The sequence below is a fragment of the Acomys minous genome (assembly GCF_964271855.1).
Source record: "Acomys minous genome assembly, chromosome: 5".
In the NCBI taxonomy this organism is placed as follows: Eukaryota; Metazoa; Chordata; class Mammalia; order Rodentia; family Muridae; genus Acomys; species Acomys minous.
Window position 1 is genome coordinate 94,453,036 of NC_140494.1, and position 21,312 is coordinate 94,474,347.

General features: G+C 45.7%; 1 protein-coding gene across 2 annotated transcripts in view; it reads left to right on the forward strand.

Moving 5' to 3' along the window:
- The window catches only part of ETS1 (ETS proto-oncogene 1, transcription factor), a 122,872-nt gene that overhangs the window by 13,766 nt on the left and 87,794 nt on the right, over nucleotides 1–21,312 (forward strand). For both annotated transcript variants that reach the window (XM_084781557.1, XM_084781559.1), the window contains exons 2-3: nucleotides 411–493; nucleotides 13,381–13,528. In XM_084781557.1, the coding sequence (XP_084637683.1) occupies nucleotides 425–493; nucleotides 13,381–13,528 (217 nt within the window). In that variant the 5' untranslated portion in view covers nucleotides 411–424. The remainder of the gene's footprint in view (nucleotides 1–410; nucleotides 494–13,380; nucleotides 13,529–21,312) is intronic.

A 21,312-nucleotide genomic window follows, 5' to 3' on the forward strand; every position in this document is an offset into this window, starting at 1 on the left:
ATATATTCTTTTATCAACAGTTAATTTACTCCATATGGAATTCTTGCTGTGTGCTAGGGTCTGGATAGGGCTGGGGACATGTAGAGCATGGGTGGCGAGCTTATTTAAAATGACGCACAAGACTTGGCTCCTGCCCAGAAATCCTGTAAAAGGTGCCCATTTCAGATGCTGTCCCTGTATTGTCTGCAGCACACACACGTGACCTGTGATCCACACTAGCTCCCTGTGGCCACCATCTATCCTAGCATGTCCCTGGGTTAGGTGATCCATCTATTAGGATTCTGTTTACTTCTCTACCTCACGAAGAAGTGAAGAGGTTGGCCGCTGGGGGAGGTTTGGATGCCTTTGGGGGTTCATGTCTCCACACCCACGTGCGGCCAGAGGCTCAGCCGATGTTTTCTCCTGTGCAGGTGTGCAGACCAGAATGAGCTACTATGTGGATCCCACCACGGGCGGCCCCACCACGTATTCTGCGCCTCATCCTGCAGTGGCGGTGAGTGATGGTCTCTCCCCTGACTCCTTCCCTTGCCCACACAGCCTCTCTGCATTTCTTCCCGACCCCGGGGGGACACGGAGAAGCCAGGGATTCAGCTTTGGACCTCTAGGGGTTACATTCTAGCTTATCTACCTTTTATGTGAATACAAAGTAGAAATCCAAGAATGCTGGATTTGTTGAAGAGTTCCCCACCCCACCCCACCCCACCCCACCCCACCCCACCCCCACTGCCCCCATAGGGTTTCTCTGTGTGGCCTTGGCTGTCCTGGACTTGCTTTGTAGACCAAGCTGACCTTGAACTCACAGAGACCTGCCTGCTTCTGCCTCCCTGAGTGCTGGGATCACAGGTATGCACCATCATGCTCTGCTTTTTTTCTTTTTTTCTTTTTTTTTTCTTTTTTTGAAGGTTTTTAGTTTCAGAGAATGTGACTACTCCTAAGGAGATATTGCATGAAGCCTAGGGACAAACTCGCCTGTCAGGTTTTGGCAATTACACCTGTCACTTAGTTGGAAGAGGCCAGAGAGCCAATTAGTTAGGTTCATATAATCCTCCAACAGCTCTAAGGGGAGCATATGCAGGCCTCAAAGTTGTCTATATTTCAGTCAGGGATACTGGTCCAGAGCAGTCTCACATTTGAAGGCAGACCATCATCCTGCGTGCCCAGACTGGTCTAAGCTGGTTTGATTTACTTGTAAAACATCACTTTAAAAAAATGAGACATTATTTCTATTCCAAGGGGCTTGTTTAGCATATTGTCTTAATAGAACAATAAACAGTCTTTCAAAATGGAGCATTTTCTGGTTCTGAAAGATTACCAGGTAGCACAGTCCCACATTTTGAACTAGAAGTCACATAAACATTCTCTGGTCACTTGTCTTAGAAGCATCCTTGAAGCAACATCAGCCAGTTGTTAAAGCTCTGCAGCTCTCAGGTAATGGCCCATTGATGAGGAAAACATGTTCTGCCCCAAGGCCAGTCTGTCAAAAGCAGGGCATGAGTCTCCTGGCTGGTAAGGTCAGCTCCTCTGGAGGAGTCTGTAACGAAGGATGTGATGTCATAGCCAGGAGGTAAAGCAACAACACTTATGGAAGCTGTCTGGCTTTTGTGTGGGAGGGGTTCAACTTCCAGGTACTTCCATGTGTGTGTGCAGGACCCTTTCATCTGACTGGAAGTGCTCTTTCCTGTTATGCTATTCTGGCTGGCCTTTGTGGGCCCTGGAAGTCCCTCCAGTGCTGGCTCATTGGCCCTCTTATGAGTAATCCTTTGCATGCCACCCTGCTGGCCTACCTGGAGGAGGGCAGGCATGCAAGGCTAGAGTGCTTATAGTTTAAACTAAATATGACCTAGGTTAGGACCATCTTCCTGACAAGGAGGATGTGTGGAGGAGGCCCTCAGGAAATACCTTATTTGGGGCCCATGTGGAAAGGATACTAGGAAGAACCTTGAGCTATGCAGAAAGTAGGGGTGATAAAGGTCCACTAACCTCTTCTCAGAGCTGCAGATTTTGGGACACATAGTAATATGCCCAGGGCCAAGTATGGGTGCCCCAGGGTGCTGTTACACATGGAATGTACTGATGCCCAAGAGGCCAAATGATGTCCACAATTAGAATTTCTTTTGATAAGGCTTTGTGTTTAGGGGACATCCCTGTCTGTCTGAGGGCAGAGTGACCACATTGAAAAGTCCCTACTCTTTCACCATAGGTCAAACATACTTCTTTTATAAATATGGTGTCTATGTTTTCCAAATGAAAACAAATTCAGAAACGGTCCTACAAAACTTTAGAAACAAGCCAGCCTGAGAATGTATCAAATAAAAGAGCTCTAGGCTGGTGAGATGGCTCGTTGGGTAGAGGTACTTACTGTGAACCCTTGATGACCTAAGTTAGATTTCCAGAACCCACATAAAGGTGGAAGAAAAACTGACTGTATAAAATTGTCCTCCCATCCCAGACAGGCTGCCAGACACATGAGGCATATTTTAAAATATTTCTAATTTTATCAACGGTCTTACCTTTGTCCGATAGCTACTGTGTCGATATGAAACTGTAAAGCAATATGAAACTGAGGCTACTTCAGACAGGAAACCATGGAAGGGTCCAGGAGATTGAGATGTGCCTGAGTATGTGCTGCCTGTCAGCTTGAGAGGGACCTGAAGGATGTGTCAGGCATCTGTTCCATGGGTCGTAGGCCATGCTAATAGGACATGTGTGCCCACCTTGGTGGCTGAATGTTAAACTGGTGATGCCAAATAGTAGCATCCCAGCCATCAAGGTCAGCTGCTTACATTTATTTCCAAAACAAGTCCCAAATGGCAGTCTTCACACAAGCTCTTGGTCTCAGAGTTTTGTTTCTTTATTTTAAAGTGCGTGTATGTGTGTGTGTGCGTGCGTGCATGTGTGCATGTAGCCATACTGAATCCCCTAGAGGTAGAGTTATGGGAAACTGTCAGTCATTTGGTATGGGTGATGGGAACTGAAACTGGGTCTTCTGCAGGAATAGTATGTCCCCATCTCAGAGGTTTTGAGATGAACTGTGAATCTTGCTGAGGTCTCCAAGATCTAGCAAATCTCCTTTTGTATCTCCCCCACCTCCCTCCCTCCTCCTCCCTCCTTTCTCCCTCCCTCTCTCCTTCCCTCCCTCTGTCTCTCCTTCCCTCTTTTCCTTATATGCCACCCACCCTGGCTTCTTTTGAATATTTCCCTCTGATATTAACCTGATCGATGGTTAACAGACTAACTTTATACATATCACCTTGTTTCTGTTTTCAGATGCTTTGGCTAGTGGAAGGGGAAGCCATCTTTCTCCTGCCCCATTTATAGCAGGTGTTAGATGGATCTTGAGGCTATATCTAGGTAAAACCTTCTTGCTGTATTCTAAAGATCGTTGAGCCATCTTAGGATATAGGGTGAGAGAACGTGTGAGCACAAGGAAGCGTGAGCTCAGTAACAGCACCCAATGGGGGCTCAAGGCAAAAGGGCCTTTGTGGTCAAGTCAGCATCAACGGTCCCACTCTATTGCTTATCACAGCAGTGATTAAATTCTTACTTGGGTTTTTAGAGGATAATCTATATGGCAGCAAGTTGTAGATGATCACTACGAAAAGTATGTGAGTACTGGAGACAGAAAGACCTGGTCTGTTATTCCTCAAGCAGCAAAAGTGAGCAAACTGCTAACGCTCTGAACCACAGCATTCCTGCCTACAAAACAGGTGAATGTAACTGACCACCACGCAGGCTGCAGTGCTGCTTGTATGGGGGACACTCTTATCTGGTGTCTCCATAGAAATGAGCTCAGTTCCTTCCATTCTCCTGCCACTCGCCATGTCTTTCCTTTCTATTCTGGGGCCTTAAGTTGTGTTAAGATGATCCCCTGGTGGTAGGGGAAAGAGAGATGTTTACCTGTCTCTGCAGGGGTGCTGTCAGAACAAGAGGGACTACTGGGGAACAGGTGGCGACATTCTTGTTGGGAAATCGTCTTGCTTCATGCTCCTCTGACTGAGAAAGAGCCCTCTTGCCACCAGATCAAAATTCTCTGGTCGTGGGCTGGTGGTTTACAGCTCCATTGCATAAGCAGACCTGGCTCTCTTATCTAGAGGAGTTTAGTTACAGTGGGCCTCCTTGGGCGGCAAGTCTCTTCTTAGCTGTGGCTCTGGCTGTTGACACTCTCCCCACACCTATCACCCATGTTTCAGGATCCTAGACTTTGGGTGTGTTCTTGGTATCATGATGTGCTGTCCCTATACTGTGTGGTCGTCCACTATGCTTGCTACTGTGAAGCCGTAACAGATAGTACCTAGGCTCTGTGGGAATCATGTGCAGTTGTAGTTAATACTTTCTTTTAGAAGAGTGGGAACACTCAAAAGACATTCAGAATCTCAGTAGAAACCAGAAGACTTTTCATTTTCTCTCGTTGCTTTGGGGAGTGATGGTGGCTGTATCACTATGAAATTATAAAAGTATAATAGAGTAACTATACATATATGTGTGTGTGTGTTTATGTAACTATCATCTGCCTGTCTGTCTATATCTATCTGTCTATCATCTATAACTATCATCTGTCTGTTTGTTTGTCTGTCCGTCTGTCTGTTGGTTTGTCTGTCTACCTATCATCTATCACCTATTTTTCCAGCACCATAGAAAATGACCATTCCTGAGCTGAGTCAGTCAGTACAAAGGAGATAACTTCCAAGACAGTCCAAGTTGAATGTTACAACACCACAACATAAAGGACCTACGTGGTTAAAAGAATTGCCCAACTTTATAATACCAGCAAAGCAGAGAATATGGCCCTAATCTCCTTTTAGATCTGTTTTTGTTGTTATCTCTAAATTTATGAGAGTAGGAAACATATGAAGATAAAGGTATTGCTACAGTTCTGTAGCTAAGAAGATTCAAGATCAAGGCATTGATAGGTTCTGGGTCTTGTAAGGTCTTAGACTCTCTTCCAAGAGAGTGTCTTATTGCTGTGTCTTCTTGAGGGGATAAAAATGTTGTGTCCCTACGCAACTGAGGGATGGAGGGGCGGAACATACTTCTTCAAGCCCTTTAACTAGAGGTCTTATGTCATCTGTGAGGTGCTACCTCGTGACTTCCTCACCTCCTGGATGCCCTACCTTTTAATGTTATCACATTGATAAATAAGCCTCGAAAATAGGTTTGGGGAAAACACATTCAGCCACAGCAAGTCCTTACTATACCATTCATTTTGTTTGTTTGTTCGTTTGTTTTGAGGTAAGGTCTGGTATTCACTTTGTAGACCAGACTTGGCCTCAAACTCATAAAGATCGGCCTGCCTCTGCCTCCTGAGTGTTAGGATTTAAGATGGATGCCCTATTCATTTTTTTCAAAAAGATATTTGGTGGCACATGAAAGCTTAGAGCCAACTTTTATCCGTGTACCTTCTTTATGAAAAATTGGCCTCCCCCAAATTTCCGAAAGAGTCAGAGATCCATTACGTAGACTGCTGAGCAAACCGCAAAATTGATTGTCCTTTAGCCTGGTAGGCAAGTTCTCCAGACCGGATTCTACCCCAAGGTTCCAAGTCAGCATCACCATGCACCTCACACCATGGGTGCCTGAAACTGCCATCCCATGCTCTTAAGGGCTTCTGGCTGAGCGAGTGGCAATCCAGAGGTCCTAGGAGTTCAAAACTGACAGATGACATTCATCTCCCCTAAGAGTTCTTAACAAGACTCCCGGGCCTATTAATGCTCCACCCCATTCATGCTGCTTGGCTGGGTCCTAGTGAGTGTCTGATGTGAGCAGAGGCCTTTGCCTTCTTCCTAGTGGTCTGTGGGGGAAGACAAAAGCAACTCCACACAGAGAACACATTAGACGTTCTTTGCCTCAGCCCTCCCTCTTGTTTCTTTCTCTTTCTCAGAAACCTGCAAGGGTCAAGCTTGCCCTTTCACCAAGGCCCCAAGCCTATCACTCTCATTGTTTTAAAAAGCATTTCCTGGCCTTGAGTCTAAAATTAAGTTGCCCTTTGGTTGCTATTTTGTATGTTCCTGCCTCTCCTGGTGGCCATAGCACCCTTTTGTCCCTTTCTTCTTTGTAGGCACCCTCAGGAGAGCTCAGAGGATGTTGGCTGTACCTCCCTTCTGACCTCTCAAGGTAGCAGGACTAGTGTGCCCAAGAACCAGCTCTATGTCCCTGTGCCCTTTTGAGAGAAGCTCATCCTGACCAGAATTCCTCCTTAGCATCGCCCAAAGAATTCTATCTGACATGCATGGCAGCCAGTGTAAGGAAGTAGGAAGGTGCCTTACATAGCATCTTCTAGGGCAATCTATTAGAAGTCTGTGGGGTGCCTTATGCATTGCAGTGTTTTATAATCCTCACCACACGAGAGCCCAGTAATTGCTCAACCTCAGGAACTGCCTAAGCTCCACTTTTTTCTTCTGAATAGTCAGTCAGTCATATGGGAGAAAAACACTGTTTGAGTCTGGCTTTGGAAAGAAGAAGGCCACAGTGTGAAGGCATGAATATGTGACAGGGACACTGTTGTGAACACACATTGTGGCTCTGACAACTTTTGGCCCAATAGGCTTTGCTTTTCTGTCCCAAGGGGCTGTTGATCTGATGAAGATTGCCAGTTACAAGGTCAGGGGAAGGAATGTGTTCAGGTCAGCAAAATGGAGAGTTTGAGTTGGCAAGGAACGTGCAGACCATCAAGCCATTCTCTTCCGGAAGCAAAAGCTTAGGGAGGTCAAGTGACAGGCCAGAGGTTACACAGCTCCGCGGCAGTGGAACAGGACTATACGCAAGCTTCCTGCTTTATAGGCCTCTGTGTTCCTGGTAGAGTATATGAGCGTCTGTGACATTCCCAGAACACAATACAGTTATCCTAGATGACAAATCACAATGTCCATCCTGCCCAGTGCTGACTCGACTGTAATTCTGGATTGAAAAAAAAAAATATCTTGAAGTGTTTATCGTGCCTTCTATGTTTATGGCTTGAGGCTAAGCCCCAGGTTTCAGTAGTCAACCAAGGAAAAGGTAGTGTTTCTGCAAGGATACAAGGAAAGGAAAGCGAGGAGGGAGTTCATAGGCAAACACCTGCAACCTGACGGCTGTTTGGCCGAAGCTGGAGAGGTGCTGAGGAACAGCTCACACACTTTCCCGGATACACTGACTCCACATGTTTGTGATTTGGTATTATAAAAACATTCCCTTATTCCCTCTTTTCAATTTGGGGGCACTTTGGGAACTATGAACAAATAGAACGGCTAGAAGGGGAGGGAGGATGGGGGAATGGTGGCTCTGCAGACATGGCTACCTGCAGTGGAGAAGGAGCTGGGCCTGACTCTGATACATGGAGGAGAGAGAGAGAGAGAGAGAGAGAGAGAGAGAGAGAGAGAGAGAGAGAGAGAGAGACAGAGGGAGAGAGAGAGAGAGAGAGAGAGAGAGAGAGAGAGAGAGAGAGGAGAGAGAGAGAGAGAGAGAGAGAGAGAGAGAGAGAGAGAGAGAGAGAGAGAGAGCGCACAAAGGAACCCTTCATTGTAAGAAGAGTGGATGTGGTCCCTTGAGAAGATGGCTAGTAGATTTAGTTCACCCTTAGAGCAGAACAGTGACAAAGTTGTGTCTTTGGTCTACTGGATTCCAGAAGTAGGTTGGTGGGATGTTTAGGTAGCAGGTTCCTGGGTGCTCTCCCATAATACCTCTCTGCAGAGATGCACACTGAATTGTTCTTCACGGTAAGAGCGATAGGGCATACCAGAGACTTCAAGAGCCTATTGTTTGCTGGCTACGTGGCCCCCACTCTTGGGGAATGCTTAGAAGCCACCACTCATGCTTTAAGCTCTGCTGTGGGCCACCACAACTGTATCCACTTAATGTTTTTTTTTTCTCCTTCAATAGCATTAGCTATTACTTCTTTGTTCTCCTATTCTTATTTCTCCTGTCACTTCAGACTTTTCAATCTGAATTTTCTCCCATGGGCCCATGTTTTCGAAGCCTGACCCCCAGCTTTTGTTATGAGTTTGAAAGCCATGGAGCCTTCAGGAGGTGGGGCCTGGATGGCACAAGAAATGCCTGAGAGGAATTGTGGAACATCCCAATGGCAGCCTAGCTTCTTCCCAGTCAGCTGCTGTAGAACCAGTCGCCGTGATGCACTACTGCACCGCAGACCATGATGCTCAGCTTTGCCTACCCTGGCATCCTTTTTGCTTCACCTGCCAATTTCCTTCGGTCTGTGCTCAAACTAGGTTCCGTACACAACCAGCCCTGACTTCTTTCTTTCTTGTTTTAGAGACTGCTCTACCACGTTGCTCTGCCGTCCCTCTATCTAAACACGACCCAAAGCACCACTGTAGTCCACCTTCCCTACCCATGCCCGAAAGCTCAGTGTTTACACTGCACATGAGCAAGCCCTCTGTGTGTCTTTGTTTCTTTTTTCTCTTTCCTTACTTTGTCTCATTCAAAAAAAAAAAATCAACGTCCATTCTCCCTTCAGAGAACTGCATTTCTGTTTTCACCTTCACCTCTGTGATGACACAAATCTAAGTCTTTCCTCATAGCTGGATTAGGCAAGATTAATGAGGCTTTGTGTGAGGTAGGTACCTGAAGTCATCAATTAATCTGAAGACTATTTTAATACGATTTTCAAAATCACAATTAAGGTAAAAATCATAATGAAAATAAACATTTAATTTGAATAATCTGAAACTGAAAGTGAAATCTGGGACAGCAGTATAGATTTACATTTTTGCATTAGCTCCCTGTGTAGCTTGACAGGACTCTTCCTAACTGTCCCACCTCTTCATCTTCCACTCCCCTGTCTGTCCTCCTTAGTGCCATGAAGTGATTCTGTCTAGAATATATTGAGTTAATAAGTCACATACACAACCTCCAAGTTCTGGTGTTCATGGCTTCTAGCCTGTACCTCAGGTTTAAATATTTGTGCTTATTACATCCCATGACAGGGTGTCCAAGATAACGCTTTTGCTCCAAGGTTTGTCCCCACCAGAGAAAGTCTCCAGCTTTCTCTCACTTGCCTGAGCCTCTTTTCATCCCTCCTTCTGTAGTTGTCCTATCTTGTCCTATCAAGTCCTATCTTGAACTTTAGGCCTGCCATCTCCTTTACACTTTGACTTCTTGGCCATTCACCAGTGTTCAATATCAACCAACCTACCGTTCTCATCTTAGCTTGTTTTCTCTAGAAAGGCTTCCCCTGCTAGTATCTGTAGCTGGCCTTTGCTACTTTGTGGGTTCTTCTTGTTCCGCCCTCTATCGCTAGATAGGAAAGGAAAGGAGAGAGGGGAGAGAGAAGGAGGGAGCGGGGGTGGGGGGTGGGGGGGGGAGAATCCCTGAATCTAATATTTAATTACTTTCCTTTTGTTTCTTCGTTGAGCATGACTACTAACAAACCACCCCATCCACCCCCAGACCCCAGTCACCAATAACCCCCCGACCACGCCTCTTAGGGTCCTAGCATTTATAAACTTTCTGGAAAATTCCCAGGCAGCTAGTCAAGGTCTCAGAGTCTTCTTTGCAGCTCAATTTTGTTTCTTTCAGAGGACTCTCAGCTTACCCGGGCAGGGAGGGGCCTAGTGAATCTGGTCAGTTTCAGGGACTTCTGGAAGCTATTTTGAGTAGCTCACCTTCCTGTTTAGGAGCTTCCATGAAGGATGACATGTTCCAGTCTAGGAGGAAACTGTTATTCAACAGCTCCTAAGGGCACGATTCATTTCTTGCTCCTGTTCCATTCTGAGAATCCCACATAATGCTTGGTGTGGACTAAGTGTAGCATCCACTAATTCTGTGCCTTTGCAGTGGCATAGCTCATCAAATGCTATGGAATATACATACATATACATACATACATGGGATTTGTTTTTACTGAGGCAGAGTTTTGCTCATTAGAACAGGATGCACTCAAACTAGTCATTCTCCTGCCTCAGCCTCCCAAGTGTTTGGAATTACAAGTAAGTGCTCCCATGCCTGACTTCTCACAGTCCGTTTTGAGCAACCTGTTTTTGAGCTGCATAGCTTCAGGCAGAAGAGGCTGTCAGAAGTCAAGTCACACGGGGCTAGACTTCTGTCTTCTCCATCATGTTATGAGCAGGGTGGCCTGTGGCAATTTGCTTTCCCTCTACCAGTGTCAGTCTGCTCTTCTGTGCAATGGAGATAAGGGCGCTAGCTCTTTAGAGGATGTTAGTGTGATTCAGAGTGGCCATACTTAGAGCATCTAATGTGCCAGCTGGCACTGGCAGGTACTGGCAGGTGAGTGGTGCACGTCAGTTCCTTTCAGCAACCACTTGGGGATGAGCAAATGAGAAACTGCCAGATGCTTTTCTTCAGGCTGCAGCAGGGATAGGGGTGTTGCTCAAACATCTCACTGATGTATCTTCACTTGCAGCCAAGAAAGGAAGGTGCAAGTGAAGAGCCTTGCCACGCAGCCGCTTATTTTAGGTGGTTGTCTTTAAACCGTGAGATGGGGGCTGCACCACCTAGATTTCTGACCTAATAGCCTGCTTCTTTCTCCTCAACTGGGACAGTTTCGCTATGAGTGGAAGCTGTTGATGTGGTTCTGTTGAGTAATAAGGCCAATCTATACTCTACGAAATGGCTATGAAGTAGGTTCGTGAAATGTCTAACAAACAGGCAGGTGTTTAGACGACAGGACTGCGAAGGGCTTCTCAGAAGCATCTGCCAGTGGAGATGCTTGTGGTCCATGGCAGACCAACCATATCTCGCTCACAAAAACAGTCCTCCCGCTTGATTGAGGGCAGCCGCAGAGAGAATAGGTCTGAAAAACAATTTCTTTTTTCTTTTGTTTTTGGTTGCACACATATGTATATGGGGTGGTGGTGGTGGTGTGTGTGCATGTGTGTGTTTTCACCCCTGCGTTGGTGCATGAGTATGTGTGGAAGCCAGAGGCTGGTGCTGGGTAGCTTCCTCCATCACTCTCCACTTTGTTTCCTGAGACAATATCTGTCTCAGAATTTGGCTTGCAGGTTTGACTTGGAGGAAGACCCCCTGTCTCTGTCTCCAGGGCTCTGGGATCACAAGTGGCCTATCTAGCTTTTTATGTGAGTTCAGGGTCTGGAACTCCTGCTGTCACATGTGCACAGCAAGTGCTTTGTCATAGAACCATCTCCTAAGCCCCACAGTTTCTTCTTTCCCCTTAAAACATTTATTTATTTATTTATTTATTTATTTACTGTATATGTATGGTATGGTGGGTCCCCACACACTTATGCCAAGGCATGCATGTGGACGCCAGAGGCCAGCATTCTGGAGTTGATTGTACTTATTCCCTGAGTCCTGGGGAGTGAACTGAAGTTGTCGGGCTTGGCAGCAAGTGCCTTCAGTCAATGAACCATCTTTATCTTCCCCAGGTTTTTTTCTTTCTGTTTTTGTTCATTTAACTTTTTGAGATTATAATATAATTACAGTATTTCTACCTTTCATTTCTTCCCTTCAAGCCCTCCCATAATGGGCTGGAGAGATGGATTAGAGGTTAAGAGCACTGACAACTCTTCTAGAGGTCCCGAGTTCAATTCCCAGCAACCATATGGTGGCTCACAACTGTCTATAATATGATCTAAAGCTCTCTTCCGGTGTGTAGGCATACATGCAGGCAGAGCACTGTATACATAACAAATAAATAAATTGTAAAAACCCTCCCATATGCCCCACATATCCCTTGTTGCTCTCTTTTGGATTTATGGCCCCTTTGTTCATACACACACACACACACACACACACACACACACACACACACACATCTCTGTGTATATACATGTGTGTGTGTATGTATATGCATATACATCTGTATATATTCCTAAATATAATCTGTTTGGTATATATGATGTTACTTGTATGTTTTCAAGCACTGGATAACTAACTTGTGTGCTCTTCCTGCTCCTAGCCTTCCTTCGTTGTCCGTAATTCTTTGTGTAGAGTTGCAGTCTTATGGGCCTCGCCCTGTCTGGTTTGGCATGTCCATTGGTGCCATCCTTGTGAGGCTCATGGTTTCTTCTTAAGAATAAAAACAGGTTATCCTTTTTGACTGAAAGCTTTTCATTTTAATTTATAGCTTTTGTTTTGAGACACTATCTCTTTAAGTTACTTGAACTTGCTATATAACCGGGCAGCCTTCGAACTTGCCATGCTTGTGCCTCAGCCTCCTAGAGCTCAGAAAGATCTTGAACTTGCTATTCTCCTGCTCCAGCCTCCTGAGTAGCTGGTGCTATAGGCTTGTGCCACCAGACCTACCTATATATATTAAGTTAAAATAATCCCTACCTTGTACTGATGACAAATTTTCACGTAACGTGCTCATTACATACATTTAATAAGTAAATAATTTTATTCAACACGTTTTATGTGTAATTTTTATTTATATGTAGTTTTCTTATACATTACAATTTTAAATTTTAATTTTATATGTGTGGGTGTTTTGCTTGCATGTATGTCTATGCACCGTGTGTGTGCGCGTAGTACTCCAGAAGGATGGAAGAGAGGGGCCCTGGATCTCCTGGAACTGGAGTTAGATATGGTTGTGAGAGCCATGGGAGCACTGGGAAGTGAACTCAGGTCCCCTGGAAGAGCAGCAAGTGCTCTTAACCACTGAGCCATCTCTCCAGTCCCTCAATTCTTCTACTTTATGAGTTCAGTGTACTATTTCCATTTTATGAAAGACTAAACTAATGCTTATACTAAGCAGTGGACCTGCACACCCATGAGTAAGTGTTAGAGCCCAGGTTTCAATTTATATATACTAAAATTCATCTGATTTCAAGTGATAGGCTTTTAAATACTGCGGAATGTAGTTTTCTACATAGCAGTTTTGGTTTTCTTACACTGTGTATTTTGTGTATTTAATAAAACTAATAAGGAGGTGGCAAAAATTTCCAAATACTACAGGAAATAGTTCTTACTTGGCAACTGATATCAAAACCCACCTGTACCATTTAACGATAAATGAAGTGGATTTTATGGTGTACATCCATCTTTTCCCCATTTTCCTGTGACTTTTATCACCTATTCTATGACACTAGGCTGTCCTGTAAGAATATTCTTCTATGTTTTTATAGAGGGAGATAACACTAACAGAAAAGATCCAGACTGTGGTAAGTCTGAGATGGTCAATATTCTATTCACTGTGAATGTTTTTGAAGCTTATAAAATATATGAAAGTATGGATGGGAATAAAATAAAATATATGAAAGTATGGATGGGAGTCATCGTCTAAATCAGAAATTCCTCTCATTCCTTGTGAGTTTGGAGGGTACAGTGTGTGGGAATGAATGGCGGGTTCTGACTGACAGATGGTCCCTGGATATCCGTGATTAGATAGTGTGACGCCATATTTATAATAAGGGTGAACTATAAAGTGTTTTCTCCTAATGCGTGCCATTTTATTTTCACTGGTCACAGAGGCAGGGGCCTGTCAACATTTTTGAAGATCCTCGAATGACCTGTGGTTTCCAGACTAGTTATCATCAGCAAAGACCTCTTTATTATCCACTCTGGGATGAGACGGCCACTCAGGAAGTTCCCACCGGCCTTGAACACTGTGGCTCAGGTAGGAACGTAAACAAAAGCGGGACTGAGCAGAGAGTTGAAGGGCGAGAGCAAGCTGCTGAGGGCTGTGTTCTGTGAAAGGACACCGCACAGCTTACGTGGATTCAGATGCTATTGTTCTCTCCTGGAAAGCCCCCGCGTCTTCTCAATAACCCTGTGCTACTTCATTGTCCAACAGGAAGGTGATACTCTACTAATTGGCCCAGGAGGGGTTGCTTCCGGTCTCTGTTCTGTAAACAGTTTCGTTCCTTCTGTGCGCTTTCCACCCTTTAGGATGGTTGTTGACAAACACGTTTTACCATCATAAACGATGAAATGAAAAAAAAAAAAAAAAAAGAGAGAGACCTGCGGACTAGCCATCTTTCAGGATGGAACTTCTTTCGTTTTTCATCACGTTCTTTTTACTCTCCACTGGCATCATGGTGCTCTTTCCAGCACCCCTGTCCTCCTCCCCAACCTTTGCCAGCAGCTTCCTTGATCCTTCTTTCTGACGTGCTGGGTACAAGGCCACCCTCTCCTGAGCTGGAGTGAGACTTCCCAGGGGACCTGTCTGCAGCAAATCTGCTTGTTTGCCCCAGGACCAACCAAAGCAGTCCCAACTTATCTGTGTTCTGTTTTCAGGCTTGCATTCTGTTGCTTTTGTATTCCATTTAGCCTGTGCTTACCTATTAGCATCTGAAGAAAATAATAAATGTAAAACTTGAATTTGGGCCCCTGAGTTTAATGTCCTTGAGACCAAGTTATAATGGCATACAAAAAATATAATGTATGTGATGTGTCTATAAATATATGCTGTATGGATGACAATAAACAAAACAAAATCTGTCAAAACTTTCTATCAGGTTAAAATTCGTGGCATAAGAAATGTCGTTGCTCTGACATATTGAAATATGTAATCCTCAGGAATTACACAGGTGAAGCTATGAGCCTGGGAGTCATTTCAGAAATCGAAGTGGAATTCTTTGTTGTGGTGGTTGTTCAGTATCCTCCTGACTTACGGAAAGTAGCTTGTAAAATAGTGAGAGAATAAAACAAAGTATTGGCTTGGTTGTCCGTGCTTCATCTTGAAGCAGAGAGGAACGGAGAGGAGAGATACAGAGCACAGGGCTTCGTCCAGGAAGGATGTACGGTGGTGGGCGGGACAGGATGGGAGGCACTTCATGGTTCCTGGCTCATCCTGGCAAGACAGAATGGCATCAATATTCTGTTTCTTAGTGGACAGTGATATTTGAAGGAATCTTTGACACCCAACAGGGAGGCAGATGTAGTAACATCTATGATGTCCTTTTAGTTTTGACATCATTGGGTTTTAAAAGCAGCCAAAAGCATACAACAAACTTCTCAGCCGTGTACCCGTTACACAAAGAGGTTGAGAGAGTTCTGTGCCCATACAAAGGTTAGACCTCAAGATTTAAGGTGTAAAAGACACACAAAAAAGTGGTGCAGTAAAATTCTCAACAAAGTAGACTTCATCTGTAAAAGCAGAAGACCCACATGGTTGTGTGTGCCCAGGTTTGCATAACTTTTGAATACTATTAATGTCACAAGCCTTTGAGTTTTGTTTGTTTGTTTGTTTTGAGGTTTTGAGATGGGGCTTCTTTGTGTAGCTTAGCTGTCCTGGCTGGTGTTGAACTCACAGAGATCCTCCTGTCTCTGCTTCCCAAGTGCTGGGATTAAAGGCGTGCATCACCATGCCCGGCAGCCTTAGGGGTTTTTATTCACTAAATGCAGCTGTGATTAAAGCTACTTGCCTTAAGCCTTTGCTCTGATAGCATTCCACTTGTTATAAGCTGAATATTATTTGTATCTGAGTTTCTCTGCATACTTACCCTTAACCTCAAAGTGAGAATATCTTTTCTTCCCAACAAAGAGATATAATCTTTCTCTTTCTTAACTGAGGGGAACATTACTCGTGATGACATCTTATTGTCCTTCTTGCCAAGGTTCTCGAAATTGAAAACATTTTTTACTTCAAGAGCCAGGGAGAAAGTTTCTATAAAATATATGAATAACAATTCAGGCTGTTCTTAGCTTCAAAATGCAAAGAGTTGTTATCAGTGTGATATAGTGCTTTGTCCCAAAGCTTATGGTTGCAGGACAGAAGCTGGAGTTGCCTGGACATGTGGCTTTGGGATGGGAATAGTAACCATTCTTAGAATGGGCCGAAATGCCATCCATTGCATGTTGAACGATAGACTGCTTCCATGGGTCTGGCTCCCTACCAGCTGCTGGCAGTCTGTTTGCAACTAGAGGTAGTAGCTCCTGCTTCCGTAGGCTCCCTCTGATGGAAAGCTCTGGCAAGAGCCTTGAGCTTGCCTTGTCTATCCTTTGCCTTGTGAGCTGTGTCTACATAAAGGAGCTGCAGGATCTCTTTCTGGGCCGCGGTCCAGTTCTCCTCAGTCATCGGTTGTCGTTTGGAAGGCATTTGTGGGGTTATGAAGAAGGAGGATGAAGATGTGGATGAACGAATGAATGATTTCTTCAGCTGTGGCACGTGTGTGTGTGTGTGTGTGTGTGTGTGTGTGTGTGTGTGTGTAGATGTGCTGAATAAAAAGAAAGGGAGAAAAAATACTCTAGGCTTCCCCCCTCCCCATCTTCTTTCATCCTATTTATAACTTCAGTTTCCTTCCCCTCCTCAGACTCATGGCTGCTTCCCATCGCTGCTCTGCCTCACGTTTGTGCTCTCAGAATGGATGAATGAATGGACTTCTTTTCCAAGGATTACACATCTGTCAGTGACTAGAATACTGACAGGAGGGGCCAACCATGAACACCCAGCCTCCCTCACAGTGGCCTTCATCAGAGCATTGTTGCCATTCATTCACGAAGGGGCAGAGGCTGAGGAGGAGAGGAATGGAAGGAGGGAGGGCAAGAGAGAAAGAATAAAGCTGAGCTAAGCCTTAAACACGGAAAGGCTCACTAAGAAGAGAAAGAGAGCCCAGGGAACTAGGAAAGCTAGGAATAGGTAAAAAGAAATAGATGAGGAAAATTGAGACGTGTTGAACTGACAGGAAAAAAAAAGTTGGGCATCGCTAGAGATGGAGGGTGTCTTGAGAAGAGAAGATGAAAGCTGAAGAAGGGGCAGAGAAGTAGGGAGCTCAGAAAATGACAAGAGAAGGAGAAGAGGAGAAATGGTGCGAGAGAAAAAGACGTGATTCTGAGGACATTCGCTACAGCTAAAAAGGGAAGTCGAATTTGCATGCAATTGCCTGTGCAGCTGTACGTTGCTTCACAACGATCTTGCAGTCATCATTTTCTTTCATTTTTACCTCCTCCTCCCTCTGCCCTGGGCCCCCTCCTCGCTATCAGCCGGGAGCCATTATGGAGAGCCAATGGGGGCCCGAGGGCTGGTGTTCTGCATGAATGAATGGGCCCTTTCTGTTTCAGCTTCTAGGCATCCTTCTGTCAGGGAACCTTGTGAATCAATGGAGCTCCTTACACAAGCCAGGGCTGTAATGTCTGTTACTGTTTATAGTCTGCCTGGAGTGCAGCCCACTGACCCTGCCTTGTTTCTGTTCCCTTCCTCTGTTCTGCCCCTCAGCTTCAGCACCTCCCTCTTCATCATCATAACAAGAATGGTTATGTGTGTGTGTGTGTCAGGCTCCTGCTCCCTGTCTCTGAGAGCTCACTAAACTGTTGCTGTCGTGAGCTGTTAGGGCTAGTTCCTGCCCACAGCCCCGTTGAGAAGTAGCAGGGTAGATACAGCCATTCTCAGATAAAACAGTAAGCCTTGAAATGGAGTTCAGTCCTGACTGGAGGCAGGCAAAGCTTGTCTTATATTGGGGATTAGAAATCAGACACATGGAGACAAATGTGACCATGGTTCAGCCATAGCTGCCAGCTGTCCATATGTGATTTCAGCCTCTCGGTTGGGCCTATCACGAGTGACCATAGCATGCATTGGAAAACACAATGCCCTAGCCCTCTTCCAGAGTGGTGTCATCACTTTTTTTTTTTTTCATTTCAGGTTTTATTTTTCAAATACAGGGACGGATTTGGTCTTGAATCGTCCCAGTTTTTTTAGTGGCATTTTGATCATGTACACCCAAGTCAAATACCTGTGTGATCTTGGAGGCAGTGCACGGGCCACAGAGCATGAAAGAGAGCAGGTTTCATCCCTGTCACCACAGCCCTTGATTTGATCTACCAGCCATCACTTTTATCCTTGTATAATGCAGTTTGGTATATTTTGGTTGCTGAGTGCACTAAAACCTTCATTTACCTGCCTACACAGAATCCTGCTGCTTCTCAGCTGTTTGGGAAAAAAAAAAAACTATAGAGATGGTGCAAGAGTGAGGGACCCAGGTTCTTAAAGGAGATCACTTAGATTATAGTTGATCTTCCTCACTGTGTGACCTTGGGCAACCTGATCTTGATTCTTCAGTTTCTTCCTATGTCAGTAGCAGCAAGAAAAGGAGGAGGAGGAGGAGCATCAAATCTTAGAGATATAAACTTTAAGTCTTGCTCTAGACTCATTGAACTAGAAACTCCAGAGTCTGCTAAAGCACAGGCTTTCATGCTCCATTCCAGGGCTAGGACAGAAGAGTGTTTGGTTCTCACACATTTCCAGGAGCTGCCCCTGTTATTATTGCTGGAAGTTCAGAGATTGCACTCTGAGAACCACCCAGTTCATACCTGCCGAAGCGTGAAGCATGTCAGCGCACAGTAAACCTGGTGTGCACGCTTGCTATTGTAAACCATAGTCTTCAAGCGCCTTTTGACTCATTGTCCGGTAAACTACATTTTGCACATGCAAAAATGTCTAAGGGTTGAGTCAGAAAGTGACCCACTGATGGGTTGAACTCATTTGACGGCCAGAGGCACATAGTGGGTCCTAAGAATACAGACAGGGAAAGAGAAGGCACCGTCCTTGCCTGCAAGCAACTTAAAAAAAAATTGTGTATGTGGGGCACATTTTTTTTTGTATGATAGAACAAATGGTTCCCACATGGAATACCACGCTTAAATATGACACAAGCTTGGCAGTGTCGGGGGGGGGGGTGACTTTGGATCTCACTATTTAAAATTTCTAAAACAAATGTACAAATAAAATGGTGGAGCTGAAAAAAAAATGTCTTTCCCAAATAAACTGTAGAAGTTCGTGTGGGAGACATGTTGAGAGGCCAGGTTCATGGGCTTTCCCAGGGCTCCGTCTTCAGGCCCAGCGGCTGGGAGGGATCAAACCTGGGCAGTGTTTGGAAATGGCCGCTGACAGCCAGGTGGGATGTTTCAGTGGGAAAGCAGGAGTCTCCAGTTTGGCTTTCAAGTGTTGAGGACACGCCAGCATGACTTCAACGGAGACTCACCTTCCTCTGAAGTGTTTATGCTCATAGCAGGTTTGTTCTTTCAGCTGACTGTGTCTGATGGCCACAGGGCTTAAAAACCATCATTTTAAGCTCCATCTGCTGCACATATAGGTTCTGTCTTTCTTCAGAACACATTTTTCTTTTCTAGAGCACTTTTTTTTTTTTTACAAAAAAGGTTTCCTTGTTCTTCAAAAACAGTTCTAAGCCCGTGAGCCTGTGAGTGTCCTGGATTTGTAACGCTGGATAGTACAATATTGGACTGATCTGTCCTAGACAGAATACTGGGCTGGTCCTGTCAGAGACTTGAGGTACCCTATAGTGAGGTGAATGAGGAGTCCCTTAGGGACCCCCATCCTCAACGTTCTATTGAATTGTCTTGATTTTTCCAACTCACTGGGGAGCAGTGTAAACTTTCAAAAGGCAGTTCCTTGCAGCTAATCTGTTTTTTTTTTTTTTATCATTTTCTTTAAGATATTTATTTACTTATTTTTTTGAGACAGTCTCTATTCAGTCCTGGCTGGCCTGGAACAGGCTATATAGCCTAGCACTGGGGAATGCTCCTCTTTTCTGCAAATAGGGTCTGAGCACTGAGGGAGATGGGCAGCTTGGGTTGCTCTGACTCTCATTTGGCAGCTGGGTTGTCTCAGAAAGAGCTAACTATAATCCTGTCTCAACTTTCATTTTTCACAGAAGACCAGGCCTAACTGCCCTGATTAGGAGGGTGCCTACAAACGCTTGAGGCTGAACAGTCTTGTCACACACCCTATCCCGTCACATGTCTAAGAGGCTTTAAGCATGTCGCATATCCTATCCCATCACATCTCTAAGGGGCTTTAAGCATGTGCCAGGATCAGGGCGTAGGTGAGCCTGGCCCCAAATCTGCTTACCACAGACTCTTCTTTTCTTGCCTCCCCCCTGTGCTTTTTTGAGATCCATGAAGAAAGAAGGTGACTCTTTTCTGCTTCTTCTTCTTCTTCTTCTTCTTCTTCTTCTTCTTCTTCTTCTTCTTCTTCTTCTTCTTCTTCTTCTTCTTCTTCTTTTGGATTTTTTGAGACAGAGGTTCTCTGTGTAGTCTTGGCTGTCCTGGACTCCCTTTGTAGACCAGGCTGGCCTCAAACTCCGGTTGATCTGCCTGCCTCTGCCTCCTGAGTGCTGGGATTAAAGGCATGCGCCACCACGCCCACCAGAAGGTGCTTGACTCTGACCTAATGTGTCTCATGCTGCCCCACCCTCCAGGGGTGCATCCTACCCTCCCCCTCCCTCCTTCCTTCTCCTCCTCCTTGTCCTCCTTTCTCCTCTCTCCCTCCCCTCCCCCATATCATATATTATACACATATTACATCTGCCAGCATTACCCTTCATTATAACTCATTTCACCAGCAAAGAGAGAAGGGCACCCAGGAAGAAGAGTCCAGGGCAGTTAGGAATTGGGGCTTACTGGATTGATGCAAGGGGAGGTGGGGGAGGGTGGGCTGGGGCTTTGTGTGTATGAGAGAATGAATCCCCTCTAAGGGTGCTGGGAAAGGAAGGAGATGTAGGTGCAGAAAGAGGCCCTCTCACCTCAGCAGGCCTAGGACGGTGCAATTAGCACGTAAGCCTGCTGTTGGCCTGACCACCTGATAGATAAATTCCTTGTTTCCAAAAAAAAGTCAAGGAAGTAACAGCATTGCACTGCAACTCCCAGGGGGCTCTGGGGGGCGGGGGGGGGGGAGAAGTTCTCTTAACTTTTTCAAACCGCAAATATTTAGTCCGAGTTGGGAAAAGGTCCCCGGGGCACCAAGTTCTTATTGCATTCTAGCAGTTTGACCCCTCTTCTGGAACAGGGAGGGGGCGGGGCGGCCACTGCTGCCTGGTGTCGCCTGTTCGTCTCCTCTCTGCTCCCGCGGGCCAGTTGCTAGCGGTCGCTGCGGATCTCTGTGAATGAAAATGGTTGGGTGGGTGGATGATGTGAGAGGGCTGGAGCTGAGCGGCGAGGGGGTGTGAGAGCCGAGGGGGTGGGGACGGCCAGGCAGGGACAGCCTGTGGCGCTCACGTCTGGCCGGGAGAGACTCTCTGCCTCCAGATGTTCAGTGTGTTTATAGCTGCCAGAGCAAGAGACCAGCTCCCTCGTTAAGAAGTTGCTTTCCTGAGCAGCAGCTTCTGCAGCTGGAGGCAGCGCCCTCCCTTCCCCCCCGGGCTGGTCCCTCACCCCGACCCCGCCTTCCTCCTCTGCAATCCTCCCAAAATACACGAGCACACAAAAAGAAAAACACCAGCAGATTTTTTATTTCAGAGAGTAAACACTTGGGCCGTGGGGGTCTGGAGGTTATGGGAAAAGAGGAAACCATCCAGCTAATCAGGCAGCACACACTTCCCCCGCTGAAATAAAACAGAAATCTTTGCTCGGCAGGACTGCCTGGTTAACCCCGGCACTGCCAGCCGGGCTGCACCCCAGCTGCCCGCCCCCAATGTGGAGCGTCCAGGCCCAGGCTTGGCAGCT